Below are 25,238 nucleotides of genomic sequence, written 5' to 3' on the forward strand. Positions count from 1 at the left end.
ACAGCTGCATTTAAATACCGTCCTGAAAAGTCCTGTGCAAAGGAAGAAATGCTGCTGCCTACTGTATAATTCTAGGCTTCACCTGAGGAAACTGGAAAACTTCTCCACGGAGACGGCGCTGTGAATTTTGAGCACATCCTCCTAGATGCCTCTTCGGAGACCACCCCCCCCCACCCCCGCCCCAGGGCTGACCCTGGACGAATTTCAAAAACAGGCAAAGGCTGTTCAACGGCCTCACTTCAACTGCCCCAAAGCTCCTTCCTGGGCGCCCCTATCACTGAACTCTTCTCCCTGCTTCAATCTCCCTAGCTCACATCGACAACCTCCTCGGTCCCATCTCCTCAAAGCCCTAAGAAGGGCCAGGAGCAGAGCAGACCCCTATTTAAATACAGCAAGGCCCACTGCCGATGTATCCCCTGTGCAGAAGGCGGCAGTAGGGCCCCTTCCCAGCCCCGTGAGGTTCCCCTTGCAGGATTTTATCCTAAGAATACTGTTCAACAGAAAAAGCGTGTTAACGCCGATGTCTATTAAAGCTCCAAATCAGAGACCACTTTAATGATCATCAGGGTAATGGTTTGGTGACTGACAATCATCTGAAAACAATAATTAGGAAGCCCGTGTGAAACAAGGGGAAACATTTATGATGTAATGTTGGGCAAAAACAAAGAAAGGACACAGAATGGCCCAAAACCAATTTGAACATTATAAATTCACCCCTACATTTGATTACCAAATGAAGAGACACGTACAAAGCAAAAAATTATTATTTTGTAACCAAGAAGGATTTTTTTTTTCCATATCATCACATCATCTTTTTGGTTCAAATTTTAAAATCCTTACCAAGGAGAAACCCATGAGCAAGTCACTGTAAGTTCCAGAGCTGGGTGACTAGGTGCTCTTTGAGAGATTGTAATTTTTTTAATTAAAGGCGACAGATGTAATTCCCAATCTAAGTAAAGGTAAGTCCAAACTTCTCTACACTACTTGTTTATAAAGTCTGCTGGCATTCCTCGTCCCCTGGATGCGCACACCCATCCACCTGGGCATCGGGATGATGACCCCCAGACACCAGGGCTCCTGAAGGCCAGGTGGTACTTCAGACACAGCACTGGACCCGGAGCTGGAAATGATTTCTAGCTCCAGCTCTGCCACCTACTTGCTGTGTCACTTTGGGCAAGTCCAGTGCCCTCTCTGGGTTTTAGTTCCTTCATCCAAAGAGCAAAGACGATGGCCTGGCTGATTGATTTGAGCCTGGCCACCTGCCGGTTTACGCCCGGCCCTAGGCAGGAGTCGGGCAGACGAGGCCCAGTCTGTCCTCCTTCTCCTCCCTACACAGCCTCTGCAGGGCTAGACAATAAAGCCAGAGGTAAACGCCAAACTGAACCAGTTTTCAAACCTGCCGGGAAGCTTTTGAGATCCTGAGATGCTGACAACCGGAGGAAGAGGTGAAGATGCTCTTTTAAAGGCAGTTAAGAGGGACTGAAAAGGATTTTCAGCAGTAGATCATGTGGACAGGACTAAGGGGGTGGCAGACAGCAGGACTGGAGGCGATAAGGGCGCTGGAAGCCCAAACCCCACTGCCCTGAGAATCAGCAGGCCCCACAGATGACACCGTTTTGCCAAAGGTGACAGCTACTCAGCGGTCAGGTCCCAAGCTCCCAGGGTACACGGCGCGTCTGCTGTCAGTGAGAAGACACCTCCATGGGGCAAGGGCGGGATTCAGAAGCTCACACGTGCCGCACAGACGCGCAGGGCTGCATTTCAAACAGTGAGGCGAGGCAGGGCAGTACCGGGCTTGTCCAGCTGCTGGGGCCGCTCGGGGACAGACAGGGTCTGGAGAGCCAGAGTGAGATCTGCCTCCTGGGCCTTCTCCCCGCCCTGTGCCAGCTGCTCCTCCAGCCTGCTCTGCAGCGTGCTGTTGGTTTCGATGCTCCTTTCCAGCTGCGCCCGCAGAGCCTGGATCTCTGTCAGGAGGCCATGCAGGTGGCCGAAAGGGTCCTGCCCCCTCCAGCCTTCTCCCGATGCCTCTGCCCTGGTCTCTGCAAACACAAGCAAAGGGAAGCCTCGACACTGTCAACCGCCAGAGGGTCAGCCACCGAAGACAAGTGACGGCGCTTTCCACCGCTGCCATCACCACCCTCCCCCGCCCAAGACCTAGGTGCCATGGAACATAACAACTCGACCTGAAAAACAAAAGTCCTCGCAGACTTAATTGCTGCTATTCCACAGGCTAAATAAGAGCTGGAAATTAATTTTCGCTTCTGGCCATAAAGGCCTGACAAATTGCACACCAAACCCTGAAATTATGTCTAGTAGTAATAAAATCTATTTGGGCTGGAATTATATAATGAAAGGGCTGATTTTAAGAGCCACGGTATATTTAAAAGACACAACAGCAAGAATAAGAAAAGCAACCTGAGGAGAAAATGAGAGCTGAGAGGTGACCCTTTTCTAGATAAACTTTCAATAGGGAGAAACCATCTGGAAAATTAGTTGCGAAAAAAAAAAAAAAAGATAAAAACCCACCACACCTCAAAACAGATTCTAAAACACTAGAGTTTACAGTCAAGTCGCTCTGATCTGGTATCTCTCTAGGATACAGCGAGGCCCAGGGCCAGCAACCGTCTCTATCAGCACGTAGTAGGTGCTCCGTAATTGTCCGCTGGATGAATGGGCAAAACAAAAACAAACACACACCAGCAGGAAAATGATCATAAAGTGATTTCGTGAGTGTCTACTACGTGCCAGGTACCGTGCTAGGACGCTCTTAATAAATGATTTCATTTAATTTTCACAACTGTACACAACAGAGATTAGTAGACATGTTTTACAGAGGAAGGAGCAGGCCCAAAGGGGTGAGGTGACCTGTGGAAGGCATACCCTGGGACGCGAGGCCGTGAGAACCCAGACCGCTGTTCACCGGACTCCCGCTGCCACCTGAGAAGAAGGGTGGCCCAGAGAGCCTGCCTCAGCATCGATCTACTCTACCCTGGAGGTGAGCTTGGGGTTTCAGAACAGCGTTTCAGGAAAGAGGGCAGCCCGCCGTCCGGGGGAGCTCACAGGCCAGCACCCAGTACCTTGCAGCCTCCTGTGCTCTGCATCCAGCTTCTCGTACACCTTCAGCTCCACCCGGAGGGACTGCAGTAGCTTGTCGTTCTGCGTGAGCAGCTGCTGCCTCACCTTCACCTCCTCCTGCACCCTGGAAAGGCCCCAGTGCCATGGGAGCAGAGGTTATTCTCACGCAGGGGCTTACTTGACCCACAGGGCAGGCAATTCCACCGTCAGCCAGAGAGTGTGGACAAGAGTGACAGCATGGGGAGGAGTACCCCTCACAGCTCTGCTTCCCGAGGGCTCCTCCAGGCCCAGCCCTTTACAGACGTGATCTCACGTCATCTTCACAGACACCCTAAAAGGTATGCGCTCTCTAATCCCCAATTCACGGATATGAGGAAGTGAAGCTCATAAGGTTATGTCTCACCCAGGGGTGCACAGCGCAGGAGAGAAGCCAGCACTGTGTGATGGTGAAGACAGTGACCTTGCAAATCACTGCACCACCCTGGGGAAGTGAGGGCGAGGTCATGAACTAAAGGTGTGGGGCGTCCGGAGTGCTGGCGGAACCGCCGAAACACGTGGGACGAGATGGGAGTCTCTAGGGGACTGCAGAGGGCAGTCAGCGTGATGCGCTCACAGCCTAAGGCAGACTCCCGCACGCCTCTGTGCAGAAACTCCCGTGGCTTCCTGAGTCACTCGGCGTGAAAACCGAGGTCCTCACCAGGCCTCGGGGTCCTGCGGGGCTCGGCCTCCAGTCACCTCCGTGTCCTCCTCTAGCTGCACTGAGCCCTGGCTCTGCCCTGCACAGGCCAAGGACACCCTGCCTCGGGGCCCTGACCCTTTCCAAGGAAAAGGATCTTCCCCCAGGACCTGCAGAGCTCACACCCTCACGGCCTCCAGGTGGCCACTCAGATGGCATCCTTTCAGAGAGGCCGGCCCTGAACCACCCTGGATAAAACAAGCAATCCGCCCCAGGCCCCGTCCCCCTTCCTTAGATGACGTCGCTCCTCGTATTTTATTCCCACCTGACGTGCCACGTGTTGTGTGCTTCGTGTCTGTCCCCGGGCACCGGGCAGGGCCGGCAGGGCCGGGGCACCCTGACCCCTACCTGCTCAGCTCACTGCGGCTGTGGCAGACCTCCCGGAGCAGCCGCTGGTTCTGACTCTCCTTCTCGTCCACCTCCCTCTGCAGTCTGTCGTTCTCCGCCCTCACACAGGCGAACTCCCGCTGAAGGTGCTCCAGGCCGGCGGTCTTCCTGGAGAGGGACTCGCGCAATTTCTCATTCTCCTTCTGTTTATCTGCGTGCACAAAAAAGCACCAATGAGAGGAGACACCATTTGTTTTTTCCACCCTTATTATGCAAATACGGCGCTTCGGCTGGAGCACTCAGAGAATACAAAAGAGAACGAGATTTCATCTGGCATTTATGATTGTGACATTCCAATTATCTCCTGCATTTTGGGCAGATAAATCTGTCAACATCTAGGGTGCAGATTAAACATCACTGGGATGAAATGGGCCCGTTTAGTCTTCTACTAAATAATGGGCCGTGCAAACCTAGCTACTTTGCCTTCACAGAGCAAACAGTGGGTAGAAATTAAAGACAGAGGCAAGAAACAGGGCCCCGAACTCTGGCGATGGGTGTTGGGAAAGTCCGGAAGCCTCCCAAGGAGGCCAGCAGGGCTGTGCGGACAGCAACCCAGCCGTCACTCTCAGGCCATGAGGCCAGCACTCCTGCTGAGGGATGAGGAACACGGGGGCACGGGGACCAATGGTCAAGGGCACAGCCTGGAGGCAGAGGGGCACATTGGAGTGAGGCTCTTCCGTTTACTCAAGAGTGCCCCATACTCTTGTGGGGTCGCTGACCCCACAACCTTGAGCCAGGCTCTTCACTCCTCTGTGCCTCAGTTTCCTCATATGTGTGGCCAGGAGTAGTAACTGAGTCACTACATGTAAGGGCTTCGCACAGGGCCTCACAGCACGCTGAAGGCTGCCAGCACTCCGGCAGGCTGTTAGCCGTGCTGGTGGCGGTAACAGCTGACGTCGCCGCCGTGCTCACTGCAGTCATTACCTTAGCACCTCCCCATGTGTCACCCTACTTGCTCTTCAGGGCACACCTCCATGTAGGTACTTTTGTACTCCCCATTTTCCACACAGGAAACTAAGGATCAAAGAGCGTAAGACTTCACCGAAGTCACATAGCCAGTAAGTGGCAGAACCAGGATTCAGACCCAGGTTTTCTGATTCTACTCTTAACCCCGGCATGATCATCTCCGAGCAAGCTTTCTCCTCTTCCCTCAGACTGCAGCCATGCTAAGCCTCCTATAACTCCTGACTGGTCCAGACTCCCCACCCCCACCCCCGCCAGCCTCTAACCCTCGGGCCTCTGTCCTCTCTCTTCTATTTAAAATGCCCTGGCTCTTCTAACCTTAGGTCCCTCAGCTAACCCCTACTAATGCTCCAGACTCAGCTCTTAAAGACCAGCCTCCCCTGGGTCAGGATGCTTTCTCCGGGGTCCTGCGCCCCCTGAACCTTTATCATGGCTAATCCTCACCCTGGTCTGCCATGGGTTGCCTGGCTCTCTCTCCCATCAGACCATGAACCCCTGAGGGAAGGAACCGGGTCTCGCTCAATTCTGTATCAGAATCTACACAGGCTGTGATACAGAAGAGGAACCAGGAAGTGTTTGCTGAATGAATGAATGAATGGATATCTGCAGAAGCCCCCGTTTCATCTCTTAAGCCAGAATCGGCATCAGTATCCTCTAGTGAAAGTGGGATAAACGGGCCCAAGTCCCAGCTGCACCACCTTCTGTATCTGTGGCCGCAGGCCAGTCAATTCCCCAAGCCTCAGTTTCTCACCTGTAAAATAGGACTAACAATAACGTCGTCCCAGAAACATTTTAAGTGAAAGCTCTTTGTGGGTTAAGCTCCAAACAGATGGAATTAAAAGAAGCGATCTTTAAAATACTGGAGAAACTTGCCTGACAGCAGGAAATCTCTGAAATTTGGGGAGCAATGTATTCCCAGCCCTTCTCTCCCACTGTGAACTAAGCCAAGCTGAGAGGTGGCTGCACAGAGGGGAGGGTGACAAGTAAGGAAAGGAGCACCTACTAAGCCCCTGTCAGAGGCGCCAGGCTGCGGGCTGGACACTGCTCAGGTGTCACAACAGCCCTCTGAGGCGTTCCTATTTTACAGCTAAAACATACTGAGGTTCAGGGAGGTTAAGCGACCTGCCCAAAGTCACAGGGCCACAGGACTTGGTCTCACTCCAGCGCCTGCATTCTCTCCACGCCACAGAGGGCTGTGGAGCTCCAGGCTGCGGACAGCTCCTCTCGTTTTTACCTCTGGATCCTTTAGCGAGCATTGTATTGAGGGCCTCGTTCTGCTTCCTCAGGAAACATATTTCTGATGTCAGAGAATTATGTAGCTCTGAACCATAAGCAAAAATGTTTGAAGAACCTATAAAAACACACATAAATAGTAATTTATAGATAGTCTCCAGGCCCGTATGGATGGAACTTTTTGGAAAACAGTTTTAAATAATGAGGAAACACAACACACAATGAAAATTACTCCTGTGAACTATCTAAGGTACTACCAGAGCCCAAAGGGAGATGAGAGTGAGCCTGAAAGAGGAGACGGAGGAGACTCCCCACATCCTACCCGGCCTCGGGGTGAACAAAGGAGAACCGGGCTGGTGGGGCGGGTGACAGTCTTAACCTCCACGATTTCTCTCCTGAGGTCCAAACCCTCAGGGGACCTCTCCACTGAGGCTCCGGTCCACTCTTCACCTTTCCCCCCAACCCTTCCAATCCCGCCCTCCCTCCTGTTTCCTGCCGGTGTAGACGGTCTCGCCTCTAACCCTAACCGGAGCCGGAAACCTGGGAGCCAGACTAAAGGCCTCTCTCTTCCACTGCCCAGTCAGGCAACCATGACTGCTGACTCTTCCTCCAAAATGCCTCAGACGCTGGCCCCCTCTTTTCTGCCCCTGTAGTTCAGCCTTACACCTTGCCCCGTTGCCTCTGCCAATGAGCTTATCATCCTAAACACGGGCCATTCAGGTTTTTTTCTGCTCAAAAATATGTGATGGCCCCACCATCACGTATTTGTGTTTGGTTGTGTGATTGGCAAAAGACAATCACACAACCAAACACAAGGTCCAAACTTCAGATCTCTATTATTTAGCTCGAATCTCAAGGCCTACACCCCACTCCCTCTCACACTAGACCCTGGTGTCCTCAAATGCAGCCAGCCTGAGCCATGCGTGCTCCAAACACACACCACACACATGGTCACACACCTCCCTGGCTTTACAGGATGAGGTACTCCCTTTGCCTAGAATGCCTATCACCTTCTTCACCTGTCAAAATCACACTCACCTTTCAACTCGTGGCTCATACTCACTGCCCCGAAGTGTAGACTAAAAAGACCAGGCTCTAAAGCTGGACAGCCTGGGTGTGAGGAAACTTACAAACTCTGATCGGTCTCCTTATCTGTAAATACCTGCCCGGGTACTGTCTATCTCCTGAAATCCTAGCCCTCCCTCCGTCCGGGCAGCTCCCTTGACACACCACCTCAGCACTGCCCGTGCTCGGAACTTTCTACGGCTGCACCATGTATGATGTTCATGTTCACAGCGACCCCTGGAGAGCACTTGCTGGGTGCAAGGCACTTTCTACACTTGGCAGGCGGATGCTTCCCGGTCTTCCTTACTGGTGGAGTCTACCACACCGCAGAGCCCAAATGCCAGACACCTGCTCTTCCAGTCCGGCTAGAACACGGTCATGTGCCACTTCTGGTCGATGAAACTTGACAGGAAGCCTGCTGGGAGCTTCTGGGAAAGCTTTTCCACCCGGATGAAAGGAGGACAGGCAGGAGCACGTGCCACCCTCCTCCTTCCCCGCTCTGGACCCTGTCCTGAGAGGAAGGGATGCTGCAGCCGTCACAGGTACTAACCCCGTGCCCAGCTACCAGTCAGTCAGACTTCAGACCTGCCTTAGAAACGCCTGCCTCTGGATTTCTTGTTATGTACAAAGACATAAATCCCCATTGGTGACACCAGTTTCTACTCATATTCTGTTATCTGCAGCTGAAAACATCCTGATACACAACTGAGGACCTGTAATATCCAAACTCCCTCTAAGGAAGGTATGGTATTGTGTCTCCCGGAAGCCAGAGTTCATTCTCTTTCCACGCTACAGGCACTACCTTTTTCTCATGCTAACGGTTCACTGATTACAATGTCATATGTTTTTTTTATTCACATGTATCTCTCCCCACTATCCTCCTCCACTCTCCCTATGAACTCTGGTGTCTTTCCAGAGACACCTGGGCTTGAACCACGGCTCCGGCTTCTTAGCAGCTGCATGATCTCAGGCAGGTCACATAACGTCCCTAAAGCCTCTATTAACTCAATAAAAATGACGGATGGATGTTACTGTTACTGCTATTACCATTCGTCAATCCACCACTGATGACAGGCTGGAGCCAAAAGAAGACCAAAGAGCAACCTGGATGAACAGGAACAATTCTACAGAAGAAGTCTCCTGCAACCACAGCTAAGGTGCTGACTTTTCAAAGGAATAATCAGGCCAAGGAACAGTTTCTGACAAAGCCTGAGCTAGCAGGATCCGCTTCGGATGCTACGAGGCCCATCTTTCCTCTGAACATCATCACTATAAGCTTGTAGAACCGGTGACAAGCCGGAAGATGTAACACATGAGATGACAGTTTTTAACAACGTTCCACCTCAACATTACAAGGAGCCATGCCTTTCTCAAACCTGCTCCCAAGATGAACATTTCACAGCAGGAGGGAGGCAGAACCACTGTTATTTCTTTGTCTTCTCAGGGATTGTGACAACATGGTGAGAACAGCACGTCTTCCCACCAGCATAAATACTTTATGAATGCCTTTTTGTAAACCTTCCCATCAGAGTGAATTGCTCTCCAGAGCAACTGCCTGCTCCACTGTAGCTGGTGGCCATTTGAGTCCCCAAATAATTCTATAATTGGATTTGTCAGGGAAAATGTAAAACAGAATGAATCTAATTCAGGCATTACCAAGAGTGACTGTGATGGGCCCAGGCGTGTATTTCTTTCCTGTGTTTGATGTGACTAATAACTCAGATTAATCAATTTCCCTGGGAGTGTGAGGGGGAGGAGGGGCAGGATGCCGCTGGGGTTGGGGGGAGGAGGGGAGGGGGCGGGGGGAGAGAGAGAGAGATGGAACCTTTCTGTTTACCTTGCAAGCTACAGCATATATGGTACTTTGAAAAGATGTCCTTCTAGGCTGAAGGCTATGATGGGCTAGAATGCAGTGACTAGGGGTGCAAAGAAGCAAGTGCTGCCACTGACTACATCTTTCTAGAACTCGGTTATCTCATCCCTAGAAATGGCAACGACATTAGTGTCCCCACCCGGAGCAGAGCTTAGAGCTTTGCAATGTTAAACGAATAATGTTATACAAAATAAAACTGATGATGATGAAGAAAACCACCATCTCTTGGGTGAGGCACTGAGCAAGGCCCTATGTATAACACTGTCTCATTTAATCTCACAATGACCCCGTTTTGTAAGATAATGAAGCCTGGAAGGGAGAGGTGACTTGCCCAAAGTCACGGAGCTCATCAGCAGAAGAGCTGGGTCCCTACCCAGGCCAGTCCGGCTCCCAAACAAACTCAGGCTTTTCCTGGTGCACAGAGCTGCTCTCAAGATATATTCTGACCAGAGGGAGGACACTCTCTTTGGAGCAGCAAGGAAAGATGACCAAAATAGATTATTCAATGAAAGAAGGAACAGAGCAGTGATATAAAGCATTCTACCTTTCCGGCAGGTGAAGGAGACAATAAGAATATACATCTGTATCTGCATTAAGACTGTAAGGATAGAGAAGAAAACTAACAAAAGTGGGAGGAGAGAAGGGAGAACAGGACTAATGGGTACAGAATGGTGATATTAATTTTTGAACCACATGAATGTCTTGCCTATGGGAAAAAAATATGTATTTTTAAGCTTCTCATGGAAGAATAGTCCATTCTGAGCTAACTGTGGTTATGTAAGAACACTGGGGACCTCGTGATTGGCACGTGGGAGTTACCAGATTGCCAAAATGCATTATTAACAAAAAGACAAAATACTTTTTTTTTTTTTTTTTTTGCGGTACACGGGCCTCTCACTGTTGTGGCCTCTCCCGTTGCGGAGCACAGGCTCCAGACGCGCAGGCTCAGCGGCCATGGCTCACTGGCCCAGCCGCTCCGCGGCATGTGGGATCCTCCCGGACTGGGGCACGAACCCGTGTCCCCTGCATCGTCAGGCGGACTCTCAACCACTGCGCGACCAGGGAAGCCCTACTGCTTTGTTTTATTTTAACATACCTATCTATTTTGCTTCAGCTTCTAGAGTCAAATGAGGAGGCAACCACAATTCACAATGCCAGAGCCTGGCAGACTCCTCCAATGACCGGGAAACGAACATTTATCAAGTACTTGTTCTGCACCAGGGACTATGGGACACTCCGCTTAAGTTAGCGCACTTAATTCTCATCGCCACCAGAATAAAATGGGAATTATTATCCTCATTTAACAGATAAATTACTGTAACTGAGAGTCAGCAAGGTGAAGTAAACAGCAAAGTCAGGATTTGAACTGAAATCTCTCTGGCCACAAGTCCAAAGATCTTCCCAATACACAGCGCACTTATCCAGGCAAATGCGCCACAAAGGAAGCCCTCACCGCCCTTTGGGAAGGTCCACCTTACCTTGGTCAATTTCAGAGCCTTGTCGCTCCAGCTGTCTCCGTAGCTTCTCATTTGTTTTAATAGAGTCTTCTAAACGTTTTCTCAAACTTCGAATTTCTTGTATATGTTCCATTAGTAAGTCTACAGGAAGGAGGACATTTTTAATTTAAAGTCTGAAGCCCCCAACAAACTGAATAATTTATAGACTACGCAGTGATCTTGAAATTCTAAATAGTACTGGATATGTTAAGAGAGTCTTCCTGAGGCCTGGGGAGGCAGAGCTACTGCCCACAGCCCACAGCCAGTCTGTGATGATTCTCTGCAGCCCTCTACAAAGAAGATACTTTATATCACATGGAAAAATTACACACCATACAATTTTAATGCTAACTCTAATACAGCCTTTTATTCTTCTAAATATCAAATATTAATTTAAAATCTTCCTTTCAGGGAAACTAAAAGATCACTTTCAAGTTCGCCTGAATTGCCTGAGAGTTGATTAAGCCACCTTCATAACGAACTCAGATATTTTTGAGACTAATCCTTTGAGAGGAATATGTTAACCATTTATCACTTACTAATTCAAGACTTAAAAACAAGGCAAAACAATAATCCCAACACTGGTGAGAATGGTAAGAAGGGTGCTCTCCAGGAATACATCCTGTTAGCACGAGTATAAACGTGTATGACTCTGGGGACTATTTTTGTCATTAGCCTTAGAAAGGTTCTTTCCAATTTATTTTTACCAAATAATTCTACTTCTAGGAATCTATTTAAAGAGATCACCGGAGATACTGACAATCATTTGTCAGAATGTTTGGAAAGGTTCATCTCAGCACTATTTATAACAGTCAGAACTGAAAATAACGCAAATGATTACATTAACTGCTTTACATCCCTTATGATGCAATGTTACACAGCTATTAAAATTATATTATGAAGACCATATAATATCATGAAAAAATACAGATACAAAATGGGTTATTCAGCATAATCACAACTCTGTTTAAAAATCTGCAGACAGGAAAGACACATATATGGAAAAGAAGGAAATACACCTAAATATTAACAGAGGTCGCCTTTACGTGGTAGATCTTAGGCTTCTCAAAACTTTAATACTATATCTTAACATAATATTTAACAATATATAGAAATTTAAAATTTCTGAATTTTCTAAAATGAGCATGCTTTTAATTTCTCAGCCTCTGCCACAGCTCACTTTAACAAAGAAAGGAGGAAGTGCAGTTCCAGTCCAGAGGTAGGTTTCTAGTATCAGTGTTTACAGCATAATCACATTAAGTATCCAAAGGCAAAACTAATGTCTTTAATTCATCAATTAGGGGATACTCGGTTTTGTCTTGGTCATGTTTGTTTTAAAACATTATACTAATGTTATGACCCAGTTTTAATTCCTCCAAAATGACTTTCATTTAAAAGTATCACAATGTTACAGATCTTTTCCTAATTAAATAGTAATTCTGCCATGAATTTGAATGTTTATGGGATGACTTAATTCCCAGATCTTCAGCTATCTCCTATGAATGCCAGGAGTGCAGCAAGTCATTTGGCGGACTGTCTGTGGACCCCGCCTGCAGTAAACTGAAGCAGCACGGCAACACACCTCCCGTTCCTGCCTTGCTGCCCCGCAAATCTTCCAGCGGCCAGTCAGGTCTCAGTGAGTCAGGAACTTATCTGTTCTGACTGCAGCCTTCCTTCCTGGTTTATCCACGTCACATACTGCCGGCTTCTGGGGCAAAAACCCTCAGCAGCGATCGGTACAACACATCTTCTACTGAGACTGGCTGGAAGCTGGAATCATCCCTTGGCCTTAAGGAAACATTCCCGGTCGAATTGGACACCGCTTGTTAATTATGCAGCCCTAACTGGGCAGAAAGAAATACTATACTCATCTTAACACAGGAGAAAAATATCTGTCCCTCTTACAATAATACCCTTCTGACAAACGCCGCCTCTCTAAACCCATAAATCCTGCGAGCAGCAGCCACCACAAGCGACGGTATAAATATCTTTGCCGAGTAGTTCCAATTTATAGAATCTAGGTTAGGAAAATGCCCCAGAATAAGGGGAAAGCTTTATGTTCAAAGCTACTCCCTGCAGCACTGTTCACAATTGTGAAATTTTAGAAAATGACTTAAATGTTCAGCAACAGGGGAACATAAGGAAAACTGCAGTTCAGCCATTCAACGGACTATTTCAAAGCCACTGAAAATGATGTTATGTAACACGTCAGAAAACTTATGATATAATGCTAAGTGAAAAAAGGACAAGTACTAAATTATCTTTCTGCTCAGATTATAAGCGTGACAAAAGGAAAAACAGATGCAGAGACCAAAAGTCTGAAGAGAAACAAACCCAAAAAAGCTAACAGTGGGTTAATTAGGACAGCTCCAGAGAGCACTGTCCCCATTCGGGAAAGTGCCGGATAATCCACTTGAGAAGCCCAAGGTCATAGGTCCTCAGAGGACTGAGAAGTAAAAGATGGTTCTACACTGGAAATAAACCAAGGCTGGGGTGGCGGATGGGGCCTAGAGTGAGAAAAAGGAGGGCAGGCTGGGGGAGAAAGAGGAAGTGCCTGGTACCACCGTAGCAGGAGGGTCTTAAAGAACAGGGATCACAAATAGCCCGTCAACGATCAGGCTTGCCGCATTGTAAACCCCGCCCCTCTAGTCCCTGACACCTCAGTCTGCTCCTCCCACAAAGGCCCTGTGAGAGTGGTCTCGGGCAGCAGGAGGCAGCACAAGGGACAGGGAAACAATCCATGGTCTAACCCAAAGCAGGAGAAGGCAGAGAGTAGAGCCAGAAATAACTGAGAGGAACCAAGTACACAGAAACTCACAGAAACTGCAGAGGGATACGGCCACGAACCCAAAGAAAGCACATCTAGGTAACTGGTTACTGGAGGACCCCAGCTGATACCTGCGTTACATCAAACGTGTACACTTCATGCTCGAGGTCTGATTCCAAACCATGCTCCCCTGGTCCCTGCGTGTCCTAAAGGAGCCTCGGAGGCGCCACTGGGGATAAAGGCTCCACTCCTTTGGGAAAAAGGTGTATCTTTTATATATCTTTTACATATATTCAGTTTCATCTGAAAAAAAGAAAAGGGAGGGGGGATTGCTGCTGCTAAAAAAATAGATTTAAAAATTTTGAAACCCTGGTTCTAATGTGATCTGGTGTCAACGAAGAGTTTTTAGCAGGGAGGTGTCTGATTTGTTCCCTGGGTCCATTCTGGGCACCTTGCAAACAACCCACTGGAAAAAGGAGAGACCAGAGGATGTCAGCTGAGGTCCAGAGGCTATACCAGGGCTCAGAAAACTATGGCCCCTGTGTCAAATCCACCCACCACCTGTTTTGGTAAATAAAGTTTTATTGAAACATACCCGCACTCACGCATTTACGTATTTTCTACAGCTGCATTATGCTGCGACAGCACGACTGAGTAACTGCAACGGAGACCATATGCTCTGCAAAGCCTGAGGCACACAGTATCCAGCCTTTTACTGGAAAAGGTCTGTCTGTTCTGGTCTATACCAGTCCTTGAACTTATGGACAGTAAGCCCTACCTAATGCCCAACAGGAGGCAATCAAGACTGCAAACACAGAAGGGGTAACAGGGAGCTCAGAGGCAGGTGGGGTCACGGGAGGCTGATTCTGCCAACTGAGCCCACGGCTCCGTGCCCAGAGGCAGGACAAGGGGCTGATGGAAAGGGCCGAGGGTCACACTAAAGAGAAACACAGCAGATTTACTGAATTCAAAATCTCCAAACAGGGGCCCTGTACAGTTCAAAGCAACGGTCCTCAAAGCGACACCACCTTAGGAAGAGCTCAAAAGAGACAGCAAGAAATGGGCCAGACCTAGACCTGATCCATAACCCCAGTGCTTTCCAGTCTGCCAGATAAGGAATGGCAAGGCATGTAACACGTCATCATTAAAAAATAAAAAGGACTTTTTCCCAATCTCCAACACTTTCAACAACCGTAGCTTTCCCCGGTGATGAAGGATAACTCTTAACAATGGGCCTGGGCCCTCGCAGGATCTCCTCTCACCTGGTAACTATTCCAATGTCATTATACTCTGCTTTAGTACGAAGGCAAGACAGCAAACTATCGTTCAAAGCAGGAAACTCTGGCTAGGTTTACGACGCTCAGTGAAGCTTGGCTTACCTTGAGAAACGTTGTTTGCCAGGACCGAAGTCTTCTCGGTCTCGCTGTCTTGCTTCTGGTCTCGTGAGGAGGACTTTGCGGACATTTCACAGTCGGACAGCACGTGACAGTTGGACAGCATGTGACCGTCGGACAGCGCGCGTGAGGCTGAGGGCGCAGGAGACTCAGGGAGAATGTGTTGGTAGCTTAAGTTGTCTTCCTCAGTCCTTGACCATCGGGATTGAAAGAGAAATCATTTTCCACACTAAGATCCCAAACCAGGACCATGACTTAAGAACACTTAAGATGACTGGCTCTTTGTAATCTACCCACATTTGCAATGGTGTTCTGGAGGCTTTTTGTTTCCCTAGAGCATTTTTTAGCAAGGATACTCTAAAAACAAACACAAAGAGGGCTCAGTGGGCTTGACGTGGAGCCAGTGAAGGAGGGGGAGCCACCGTCTGGCTGGTAGTGGAGGGACCCTGAGAGAGGGCATGAGTCAGCGGCAGCTGCGTATCAACTGGCCGCTCTGTACCAGGCATTTTACGCAGACGGTCCTCCTTGGTCCTCACAGAATCCCTCTGAGGTAGGGAGGACCATCCTCATTTAGAGCTGCGGGGACGGAGGCGCATCAGAACCTTGCCCACAGTCTCACAGCTTGTACGTGGCAGCGCACACATCTGAATCCACGTCTGTCTGGCTCCAAGGCCCCAGGAGAACGTGGGGGGCCAACCCAAACCCACGAGGTGGACTTGCGGGTTTAAAAACCTCAAAACCCTCACGGTCCGCAAGCAGATTCCGGTATCACCATTGAGGCAATCATCTGGTTAGTGACCTGTATTACCCAAGGGCCACCTAAGCCGGGAGGAAAACCACCCTGAACTCTGTGAAGAGCCCACGTGAATCCCCATTACAGATAAGCTCCTTAATTTAAGCTCTTTTTTCTCCCACTTTTTCCTATTCCTTCTTGTCTCATTATTCATGAACTCAGACAAGAGCAGAGGACTTAAAGCTGCAGCGCATCCACTAACAGGTAAACAGCAGATGCAGTTGTGCTCAGACAGCGTGATGGATGCGATGGCTTGCTGCTGCCTTGCAGAGTGCAGAAGGGGCCGAGGGCACACATTTAATTAGCGTGAGCACTAAGCCTACAGCTGAAAACAGCAGAACAGAAGGAACAGAAACAAACCTGCCAGAAAGGGAAGGGTGACACGTGGCTGAGGAAGGCCAGAAGAGGCTCCCTGCCATTCTCCAAGCAACCACGGTCGGCTTTCAAGATAGCCAATCTGATCATGTCTAGTCCCAGCTTACTCTCCTTCAAAGACTCCCCTCTTCCTGTAGAACAGGATTTGGGCTCTTAAGGCAGTATCTGAGGACCAGCCCAAGGCAGCCCTGCCTGCCTCTCTAGCCTCATGTTCCATGCACCAGCCACGCAGCTCAAAGGGGTCGTGTCTCCGTCACCTCGAGGGGGGACACTCTTCCAACAAGCCACGCCCCGGAGCCTCGTGCTTCAGATCTCAGCGAAGACCATCTCCACTCGGGGAGGCCCTTACTGCCCTCTCCGCAGCCTGCCGGTGGGACATGACCCACCGTTATTATCAGGACAGAAGTGGAGGGTTGAACTGGGAAGGGTCTTGCGAATACCGCAGTGGGAGAGGAAAGTTTCTTCTAAACTTACAGAAGCCCTGAGTAAAATGCCCTCCAGTGAAGAGCTGTGATACCTCCCTGCCTGCCCACCCTAACGATGCTGGAGGCCTTCACGATGCCAGTAAAATCTGAAACTCTGCACCCCAGACTGGTCTTTATTTCTTTATTTTGCCCCCAGGAGTCCAAAGGGTCGCAGCTCCAAAGATGAGGGAAACAGCAATGGCACTGACGACAGTCAGAACCTTGAACAAGTCAACAGAGGAGGGCGAGACCCTGACGTTTCCAGTTGGCCACAGAGGCAAGCTAAGAGTGCTTGCAATCCATTTATTCCATGAACATTTTTAAAAAATTCCAACCACATGCCAGATAGCTGGGGCTAGAGCAGGTGTGCAGATATTAAAGAAGTCTTTGCCCTCAAAAGGCAATGTGCAATAACAATAACAGCCCAGGTGTTGGAGCATAACAGGTTCAAGTTCAAATCCCAGTTCTGCCTCTTAATGGCAAGTATGCAACTCTGACCCTGAAGGTCCTCATCCTAAACTGGGAACAATAATGCTCACCTTGTAGGGTCAGAAATAACGGATGTGAACGCCTAGGGCAGCAGCTGGCACATACCATACCTAGTTAATGCTGTCTCCTTACCTCTTTCAAGGAATCCTGGGCACGGAAAGATAAATGCAGAAAATATTATAATACCATGTGGTAAGTGCTAGAGTGTAATTATGTGCCAACTGCTATAGGAAGGCACCGGCACCACGCAGGGCGCACGGGCTCCGGGATCACTGATGCTGGGATGCAGTGGAGAGACGGGGGTGTCGGGGAGAGCAAGGTCCGTTTCCATGTGAACTGACTCTGAAGAAGGATTTTTAAATTATAAGCAGAAGAAGGCAGTGTACCGCTTGTGTACAGGCGTGGTCTGGAGAACAATCAAAACGAAGATTAAGACTGAAGCACGGGGTACACGATGAAAAGGAAAGATGGGTCAGGCTCAGGAGTCTGGAATTCATCCTGCAAGTATCCAGGAGCCAACAGAAGGAATGTGTCATCTGGGTCAAATCACCCGACAGAAACGCCAGGAGCAACCTAATGCAAATGAATGAAGGCTGCGGGACATACGGCGTGAACTTCTGGTTTTGTATGACCACTGTCAGCTTCACAGGTATTTTTGCTTTATTTACAAGACGCAGGAAACTAATAGAACAGGAGGGAGCAGAACACTCAAAACGCTGGCAGACAAACCTAGCCCATGACGTCTTCTTACCAAAAGGCCACACACTCACCTCTCTCTCAGTTCCTTCTGGGTGCGCGTTTCCGCTTCAACTGAATTTCCTGGAAGCAGAGATAACATCAAGAAGGAAAACATTAAAAAAAACAACAAAAAAGTGCTCCCTAACAATTTCTTCCTCATCCATTTGTTTAAACACTCTTCATAACAGTCCCGGATATTTAAAGTAGGATTACCAAGAATACCACTCAGACTCTAGACTCCTCCTTTATCACTGCTCTGGCGCTAGTTCCAGGAGGAAGGTGATGGCACTGAATCTAAAAAGCAATCACAAAGGCGCTGCTGGGTGCAGAGGCTCTTCTTCCTTCTCTAAAACTCTGATACTAACAGAATACAGGCTTGTTACAGGAAACGGGTAACAGAATTAAGAGAAAGAAGATCGCTACCCTCCAGGTACCCACCACAGACGTGTTACTGGCTTTCCTTCCATTCTTTTCTTCCACGCATTTTGACATGGGTGACACTGTATCACGACTTAATTTTTCACTTTGGCCTTTATTATGAGCATTTCACTTACCAAATTTGCCTTAGTAACGGCATGTTTAATGAGTACGTGAATATTCCCTTGGAGGTGGACATGGTCCAGTTTCTGCCAGTTCCCTAGCTGATGTCTAGGCCCTCTCCAATTTTTCACTTTTAAAAAATAAATAAAATAAACTTCTTTGTGCATACAGCTCTATCTACACTGAAACTCTCTCCTCCGGAAAGGCTCTCAGAAGCGGGATTCCTAGGACAAGGAGGCTGTGAGTGCGGCTAAAAAAGGTGGTGCCTGCAGCAGGGGGAATGGCTAGAAGAAAAGACAGAAGAAAACAAAGTAAGCGGCTCAGAACGCAGCCGGGGACAATGCTCTGCGCCCCCTGCGTGTCATCATGCGCTGCTTCAAAGGAACATGTGAGCCCAGATTTCAGAGATGAACAACTTTAGTTTAAAGATACTTCAGAACGCTGGAAACTGCAGACGGGGAGGAGCCCGTTGAAGAAACGAACGCGTGGCTAAAGGAAAAACAAGCCTCCTACGGCAGCAGTGGAAAGATGAGGCTATAATTAAACTGCACCCACACGTACCATTTTCAAAACTACTCATAAAAGGAAAAGTTCTCAAACACCACCGTGTGGAGGAAAAGATCACGGGAGACACGCACATCTGCTCTGTATCTTGTGGTTCCCACCCACAAGCTCCCCAGGCCAGCTGGGTGGCTGCCAGGGCTCCCTCTCCACCCACCGGGCCGGGCCCTGGGCACCGGCACCACGCAGGGCGCACGGGCTCCGGGAATGGGTGCTGAGGGCGGTTCCTCGGTAGCCACCGTCTTCTTCAGGCCTCACAACAACCCTACGGGCACAGTGTCCGGATCTCCGTTTGACGGTAAAGACGTGAAATCCAGGAGGTCTAATGTTCCCACTCTCCCACTCTCCCCACTTCCCACTCTCACCTACGTTACTGCTTCGGTGAAGCAAGGGCAATGGAGACATTCTCACAGCTGCCCCACCACAAATCTACATCTCCATCCTCTGGTTCCATCGCGACCGAAACTGGTATGATATCTGGACCCCCCAAGAGGTAGGGAGAGGTTGACAGGCCTCCACCCCAGGGGATGCTCTCAAGGGCTCCCCGTCTCTGTCCTCTGCATCCCGCCTCAAGGGGGCAATCTACATCTGATACCCCTGACTGGTCAGATTCCAAGACCCTGACATTCCAAGTCCCACATGAACGGGCATGGATGAGTGTACCTTAGAAGAAGAACTCACTTGGCGTTTTCCTCTCACACCTGCACAGGGCTGCTTACTAATGTTCAGTTAATGATACGACTTTGGCCCTTAGACCCTAAGGATGGGCCGTCTGCCCCAGCCTAGCCTTCCAAAGAGCTCGGGGCTCTACACCTGCTAGGCAGGCAAGCAATAACGCAACATCTGCTTCACATTTACCGTCGTTCTTCAGAGGCACGTGCCTCAGGGACTACAACTGGCCCAGCACAGGCTTCAAGCATTCTGGCTCACCTAACCGTAAACTCATCTTAAAACCAGCAAAAAAACTCTCCTCGATTCCTGACAAAGTCCACGACCACAGATGGAGTCCGTGACCCGGATGCCACCAGCAACCCTTGGCTCCCCTTCTTCAAACCAGAGATGCTTTGGGGAGCTTGTAATGACTCAACAACTGTACTCCACTCGTTTCGCTTCCACCACAGAGTTCTTTAAAACCAAGTGACAAATTGTTACTGTGGGACTCATAGGGAGATCGTCGGTACAACTGATGCATTGAATTTCTTGGTGGAATTTGCCTTCACACAGGTGAGAGGGTACCATCTGTCAGGCTATTCCAGAAGCTTAGGAAGCACGTCATGGAAACACTCTCCCATCTCTCAGGCAAATCTTATTGCTACACCTAAAAAGCTGTGGAGTATGTGGCAGTGCGGGGGGGCTTCATCTTTCCAAATAAAGAGACATCTAGTTATCCGACACATAGCTGAACAAGCACGAGAATCACGATGCAGGACAGGCTTGTAACTGATGGACCCGCCTTCAGTCCCCTCCCCTCACTGACCCCTCTGCACTCGGCCACCACGTAAGAAGCCTCTTGTGAAATGGTACTCCCTAGGTCAAAACCCATCAATTGTACAAAATTAAGTTCAAATATCAGAGCCTGGCATCTCCTACATGACCCAAATGTTTCTTCCTTTCCATCTCACTGGTAATTCAGATTAAATATTTACAGTCCTCCTCCCGGGTGCCTGTGCCCGACACTGAGGATACAGAGATGAGTGAGGGCCCTGCCCCAGTGAGTTCACAGCTGAGTGGGGACGGTGGACCCAAAAGACAACTACACGACAGCGCTGTGACAGAGGCAGCATCGGATGCTGGGGGAGGACCCACAGAGGAGACAAGCACGATCCAGCCTGGACCATCAGAGAACTTACAGGAGGTGACAACTGATCTAGATCTTTCAGGCAGGAAAGAACTGCTTTATAAAGGTAAGAAGCAGCTAAGGTGCTGTGTGGAGGGCAGATTCCACAGACACTCAGGAGAGAAAGTCCTCCATTCCATCGGACAGCCTGGCGCACATAGCTAACCAGAGCTTGCACGCCCCATCACCACCCCCAAGACACCCTTTCCCACCAGCTGTGAATCCTCCCACTGTGGAAGACTGAGCTCCAATATCCTTTCCTCCTGGAAGCCTCCCTTCAGAGTCCACGGTGCCCCCCCTCCAAGCTCAACTATGTGGGCCAGACAGAGGCCGAGCACATTTCATCCAAGGGCACCCCAGAGCCAGGTCCACACCACATAAAACTCCCAGCAGCAGCATCAAATCCTGACCGGGCACTACCTGTCTGGTTCCTTCCCAGGCTGGGAGGCCAGGACAAGACCAGGCCCCCACCTTCCAGGAGCTTACGCTCCGAAGAAATAAAATATGCCTACAAGAAATCGTTGCTGTCACCTCCTGAGCTCCCACTACTGGCCAGGAGGACACCAGATGCTTTAATAATCTCAATCCTCACCAATAACTCTGCCAGACAGGTGCTATTACCTCACAGAGGAAATCTGACCCTTAACCACAAAGCTGGGATTTGAACTCAGGCCTGTCTGGTTCCAAAGATTCTGTTCTCTCCACCCCATCACGTGGCCCCCATCACAAGGCCAGAAGTGATGCCACGTGAGAGCTACAACCAACCCGGCAACAAAGAAAATGAATAGGTTTGCTTTCACTTGAAGTGAACAAATGAAGCTTCCTGGAGGACGGGCAGAATTTCTAGAAGTGGAGAGGGAGTAAAAGCCTTTTAGAAAAGGACTGATTTGATCAAAGTCCCAGAAGTGGGGAAATGCAAAGCCAGGCCCATGGAAATTGTTGACAAGGACACCCAATTTGACAGGAGTGTGAGGGGCATGACCTCATGGGGGTCAGGTTAGGCTGTGAAAACAAGCTGCCTGGGTTCAAATCCAGACTCGGCCACTTCCTGTGTGACCTTGAGCAAGTAAATTAACCTCTCTGTTCCTCATTATTAAATGAGGATACTAAATAGTAGGCTGAGAACAATGCCTGGCATACAGTAAGACCAGCCCTCCCCATTGGTTCTCCTTCATATTCATCATTATCATTCCGAGGTTAGAGGGCTGGAAAAGGCAGACCGTGGAAGCCCTTGAAAGAAATGGATGCTTCAGTCCAGAAGAGAGTGGATATATGTATACGTATAACTGATTCACTCTGCTGTACACCTGAAACTAATACAGCATTGTAAAGCAACTATACTCCAATAAAAATTAATTTTAAAAGAAGAAATGGATGTTTCGGGTTCATCCCTGTGGTAAAGGAGCACCAAGGGAAGGGATCCCAGCAACTGTCTTCTACTCATGCGGCTAAACCCTGACACACACGGTGAGCTTGCTGAGGACAGGGACTATCTCACCATCTTCTTTCTCAGCACTCACTCAAAAATACCTGAAGACAGGGCTTCCCTGGTGGCGCAGTGGTTGAGAGTCCGCCTGACGATGCAGGGGACATGGGTTCGTGCCCCGGTCCGGGAGGATCCCATGTGCTGCGGAGCGGCTGGGCCCGTGAGCCACGGCCACTGAGCCTGCGCGTCCGGAGCCTGTGCTCCGCAACGGGAGAGGCCACAACAGTGAGAGGCCCGCATACCACAAAAAAAAAAACCTGAAGACAAAAACACAGCCTTCCTGATTCTGATTCATGCTACTGCTCTCAGGAGGTACCACGGTCAAGGATATGGTGGAAAACCTGGGACTGCAACACCAGTTCTTGATCTATTTGGGGTCTCAACCCACTTTGAGAATCTAAAATTTATAGACTATCACCCCAGAAAAACACCAACACTCACAAAATCTGGAGCAGGGCTCCAGACCCCTAGTGAACTCCCCAGCCTATGGAGAGAGGCAAGAATCCCAGCTCTAATCCTTACCAGCATTAAGAAAGCACACTACCATCCTACTTCTTGGGTTCTACCAATTAAATATCATTAAAGAGGGCTTCCCTGGTGGCGCAGTGGTTGAGAGTCCGCCTGCCAATGCAGGGGACACGGGTTCGTGCCCCGGTCCGGGAAGATCCCACATGCCGCGGAGCGGCTGGGCCCGTGAGCCGTGGCCGCTGAGCCTGCGCGTCCGGAGCCTGTGCTCCGCAGTGGGAGGGGCCACAGCGGTGAGAGGCCCGCGTACCGCAAAAAAAAAAAAAAAAAAAATCATTAAAGAAATAGCAAGGATGTGCACAAAGATTCCAATCCACTGTCCTTTATCATAGCCCCAAACTGGAAACGAACTAAATATCCATCTAATGGGGAATGGTTAACTATGGTACATTCATACAAAAGAATGCGCTGCAGCCACTAAAACCTACAACGTAGATTAACATTTATTATCTATAATTGAACAAAGGGAGAGGTTGCAAAGCGTCCTACTTCCACCAAAAATACACATATGTATAAAAAAGGTCTGGAGAGTATACACTCCAGGGTGTTCATGTTTTGCCATATAAATGATAAAATTATGGGAGTATTCGCTCATCTGCTATCCCACAATAAACATGTACCGTTTTGTATTAATAAAAAAAAAAAAGGGGCTACATTTCAATTTTTTAAGAACTCATGCTATGCAACTACCTCAAATATAAAATTACTTTATGGTAAGCTCATTTCATAATTCAGGAGCCAGACTCTTCAGATGGCATCCCAGAAAGACCCACCTCTGTTACATTTTATTCTCTAAGAAAAAGAGCTGCTGTAGTGAGGCTCCTGAGACTTTTATGCCTTTTGTAGAAGAGAATTAAGTTCTGTGTTTGTGTTGTCTGCTAAGCCCGAAATGCTTCTGCTTCCAGACCCATAGGAAACAAGAAGTGAGATCTCCTTGGGTCTGTCAAGGTAAATAACTAAAAAATAAATCAAGGAGAGGCGGGTGGATGAGGGAGGGAGGGCATCTGGTGCCAGAGGCAGTCTCTCTCAGCCTCCCACTCCCAGGTGGAGGGCCTGTAGGAAGAAAAGAGACAGATGGAAAATGCCTCGGGCCGGGAAGACACAGCTCTCTCTTGAGGACCCACTTATCCCTCCAATAATAAAATGGAAACTAGCTTATTTGGGAAACCTTAGCCAGAATAAAAGTAGATTTCGTAAAGCTGGAAAAAGTCAAGTGCTCCTGTGTCAGAGGTCCCGGGAGCTGGTACTAGAAAATCAGCCTGCGACGCACCTAAGCGGCTGGGCCCTTCTTAAAAATGGAGGAAAAACGTTCCCTGAGCCCAGAAGGCCAAACTACCCCCACGTTCTATCTTGGCATCACACTGAACACACGTGGACCCTCGTGACCCATCTGTGTGGATGTATGAAGGCACGAAGACTGAGGTCAAATCCAGGTTCTGCCATGTCAGTTGTGACTTTGAGCAACTGACCTCCCTCTGTTAAGGCCAAGTTCCTCACATAAATCAAGTTGTTCTGAGGATGAAGCCCCCAGGCTCACAAGTACAGTAAGCACTCAGGACTCCAGGGCCATGCACCGAGCCACGCACTCTGCCAAGGTCTCACGTCCATGATTTAACTTGACCCTCATGACTCACAAAGGAAAGGCTTTGATGCTGAGCAGAGAGCGGTCATGACCTGACTTACACTTTGTAAAGGCCACTCTGGCTACAGTGAAAACGGACCGCTGTGGGACAAGGGTGGAAGCACAGAGGCCAGAGGAGAGGACTGCAACCACCCAGGCGAGGTGACGGCAGCCAGCTGGAGCCGTGGCGGCAGGGAGGGGGAAACCCGCTCAGATCTGGAACCGGCGCCGATGGCAGGGCTTCAAAGGGGCAGCCAGTGGGGTGGGCGGGAGTACTGACTCCGAACAGTGTCCTCTTAGGAGCCAAGGGAGGACGAGATTCCCCAAGGGAGAAGGAGCAACCGCAACCACTCTCAGAGGGTTGGGAAAGATTATCAGTAATGTGTGTGTGTGTGTGTGTGTGCGCGTGTGTGTGTGTGTGCGCGTGCGTGCGCGCGCATATGTATGTGTGTGTCTATCTAGAGAGAAAAAGAGAATGAGAGAGCAAACATGGCAAAACGGATGAAGCTGGATGAAGGTATAAGGGAGATCTCTGTTGAGATCTCAAAAAAATGCAAATTATTATTTTTTAATTGTAATGCGATAACATCTATTCAAGTACCTAGCATGCAGCAAAGGTTTTCTTTCATCCTTTCTCTGACCACCTCTGACCCTTGAATATGCTGTTAACCAATGAAAGTTCGGGTTTTCTTGTTTGTTTGTTTTGTTTGTTGCTGCCAACATTTAAAATGCACAAGGCTTTACCTGCCAAACCCCGGGTTCCATCTTCTCTTGAAAATTTGGAGGAACTGGCAACCACGTGGCCACGCCTCACCAGCCT

At 49.2% G+C, this 25,238-nt stretch overlaps 1 protein-coding gene across 5 annotated transcripts in view; it reads right to left on the reverse strand.

The window, feature by feature from the left end:
- The window catches only part of CDK5RAP2 (CDK5 regulatory subunit associated protein 2), a 181,320-nt gene that overhangs the window by 12,245 nt on the left and 143,837 nt on the right, over nucleotides 1–25,238 (reverse strand). For all 5 annotated transcript variants that reach the window (XM_079927833.1, XM_079927831.1, XM_079927832.1 and 2 more), the window contains 7 exons: nucleotides 17,881–17,929; nucleotides 14,975–15,180; nucleotides 10,811–10,930; nucleotides 6,396–6,512; nucleotides 4,160–4,349; nucleotides 3,078–3,199; nucleotides 1,791–2,039 (listed from right to left, as the gene is read on the reverse strand). In XM_079927833.1, coding sequence (XP_079783959.1) covers nucleotides 1,791–2,039; nucleotides 3,078–3,199; nucleotides 4,160–4,349; nucleotides 6,396–6,512; nucleotides 10,811–10,930; nucleotides 14,975–15,180; nucleotides 17,881–17,929 — 1,053 coding nt within the window. The remainder of the gene's footprint in view (nucleotides 1–1,790; nucleotides 2,040–3,077; nucleotides 3,200–4,159; nucleotides 4,350–6,395; nucleotides 6,513–10,810; nucleotides 10,931–14,974; nucleotides 15,181–17,880; nucleotides 17,930–25,238) is intronic.

Source organism: Stenella coeruleoalba (assembly GCF_951394435.1).
Source record: "Stenella coeruleoalba genome assembly, chromosome: 7".
Taxonomy (NCBI): Eukaryota; Metazoa; Chordata; class Mammalia; order Artiodactyla; family Delphinidae; genus Stenella; species Stenella coeruleoalba.